Genomic DNA, 2,500 nt, shown 5'->3' on the forward strand with positions numbered 1-2,500 from the left:
GTGTGTGTGTGTTGCCGCAGCTCTACCATGTTGTTCGACAGCAGTTTAAAGTCACTGCAGTGCTCGGCCCGATTCACCTCCGCTCGTATGTTCAGATTCATCTGAATAACAAAGGACTATTTGAAAACACAAAGCTGTGGTTATGGATTATTTTAACTGTGTTGACTTTTGAAATTATTACAAAAAAGTTTCACTTCCGCCGTGAAATTTGTTTTCTGACATTAATGCCGGAGAAAAGCACATTTTATTTCCGAGGACGATGGATGATGAACGAATCAGTGAATCAAAAAAAAGTTCTGTGAATAAACTCAGCGGGTTCAGAAACATTCAGAAACGTCTCTGATATGAATAATTCAGATTCTTTTAAAGTAAGAACGACAACAAAGGTTTCTGTTAACAAGTCGACAAAATAAAATCTCTTGAAAAACAACATTGTTCCTAAAGACTCTGGGTTCTTAGAGCAAGAGAAGAGACAGAACCTCATGAAACACTGAATCCCGTGTTTGGGTCCCGTGTGCGTCAGTCCTACCTTTGACGGAGGTGTTGGGCGGCGGCCCCTCCATGCGCAGATTCCACGGCGGGTCTCCCTGGTTGGCGAAGTCCCTCATCTTCAGGTAGCTGATGGTGAGCCGGATGATGGAGGCCTTGTCCAGCTGGCTGGTGATGGCGCCCGGCAACGGCAGCATCTTGGCCAGTTCGTAAAACTCAAAGTTTTCTTTTCCCCGCCGCGACCGCGCGGCGTCACGTGACTTCTCCTTCCTCAGAGCCTGCAGCCTGGGGGGAGAGCGGAGAGAGGAGGACGTCAACGAATTATGGAGGAGACAATGTGCAGCGTGTGATTCAAGACAAGAGGTCAGAGGAGCAGGGGACGACGAGAAGCCTTCATTAGCATTTGTTAGCATGATAGCTCAATCTGTTTTTCAAGGTACGAGCTCACATTTTGTTTTTCAAAACAGTTAAAGCTCGATTTTAAAAATCAATCCTCCCTAAAGAACAGAACGAAGATTCAGTCTCTCATCGAAAGTGGTTCAGTCCCTGAAGTGCTCAGATAACCGAACATGCTTCATCACTGCAGTTCTGCACACGACAAAATACGAGATCCGCTCACGGAAACCACATTCAGAGGTCGTCTGGGACACGAGTGAGAGCGTTAATCCGTCCTGAGCCACACGTGAAGCAGCCGCCGCTCAGCCGGCGACCTGTGACCCCACACACGTTCACAAGGAAGCACTTTTATCAACATTTGATATTTGTCTTCATCCACGTTAAGATTCATTCAGCCCCTCGACACACACACACACACACACACACACACACACACACACACACACACACACACGGCGGTCAGATTTACACGGACTCAGTTTCTGAACTTTTTTCTGATCGCACCTCAGAGGAAAAACCTTCTCATGTTCTTCTGTGATCCCATTTCTCAAGTGCCCGACAATCTGCACCCCCCCCCCCCCTTCATTCCTTATACTGCACTCACTCTTTTCCTCCATCCGTCCTCCTCTCCATCACTTTCCACTCTATTAATTTATACCAAAGAGCTGCTCTGTTTATTCTCTCCCTCTCCCTCTTTCTTTCACCCTTCAACAACAACATTGACGACCATACTTTCCCGCAGCCTCTCATCATCATCGGATGCCGTTATGAATTAACTCTGCAATAAATCAGCTGCTAAAAACCTCTGTGGGCTTCCTGCCGGCCACACACACACACACACACACACACACACAAAGACAGGTGATTAATTTTTGCCTGAGCAAAAAAATGCTAGAGAAAAAGTGTTGGAGGGATAAAAGGGGGGAGGGGAGGGAGGTGTAAAGAGGGATGAGATGGAGGGATAACGGACAAACAGGAGGAGGAGGAGTTGTTTAGGGCTACAGATGAAAAATGGCTGTCATCATGCAAAGAACATCATTTTCATACTGTTTGTCATTTATTTATCGGGGGGGGAACAAACGGAGGAGAGAAGGAGAGAAGATGAATTTATTTAATTAAAATATGTTCATTTAATTATACATGTTTTTGAAGGTAAAACCCTCGGAAGTTTGACGCGTCTCCCTGCAGCTACGAACCATCTGGTGTCGTGTTTAGTTTTGCGTCTCACGTCGTCGTCGTCAGGGTTCAGTTAAAACATCCGTAAAGTGTCAGACAATCTGTGTGAAATGTCAAAGTTCAACCGGAGGAGAAGAAAATCTAATATTGTTAAGTTCTAATGATGCATTTGACTTGAGTTTATTGTTTTCATGATTTCAGTCTCTTCTCTGTTTTCATATTGTTCTGTCAGACATCTTGTTAAACTTGACAGCTTTTTAAATGAAGTTTGATTTCATTCATGGGCATAAACATTTAAAGTGACTTTCTCTTGTATTTTCTGAGAACGTCCAGACTTCAGTGTGGAACTGTCCTCTCGTATTTTAACTTTAACAGATGTCACGACTTCATTTCTGTAACACTCAGCGTCACGTACCGACTTCCTGAAGGAAAAGAAAAA

General features: G+C 44.6%; 1 protein-coding gene across 3 annotated transcripts in view; it reads right to left on the reverse strand.

Annotated features, from left to right (window-relative positions):
- Positions 1 to 2,500, reverse strand: part of LOC109641443 (neuronal PAS domain-containing protein 3) — a 190,005-nt gene that overhangs the window by 109,387 nt on the left and 78,118 nt on the right. For all 3 annotated transcript variants that reach the window (XM_069536251.1, XM_069536253.1, XM_069536252.1), the window contains one exon: positions 530 to 774. In XM_069536251.1, the coding sequence (XP_069392352.1) occupies positions 530 to 774 (245 nt within the window). The remainder of the gene's footprint in view (positions 1 to 529; positions 775 to 2,500) is intronic.

Source organism: Paralichthys olivaceus, chromosome 12 (assembly GCF_024713975.1).
Source record: "Paralichthys olivaceus isolate ysfri-2021 chromosome 12, ASM2471397v2, whole genome shotgun sequence".
In the NCBI taxonomy this organism is placed as follows: Eukaryota; Metazoa; Chordata; class Actinopteri; order Pleuronectiformes; family Paralichthyidae; genus Paralichthys; species Paralichthys olivaceus.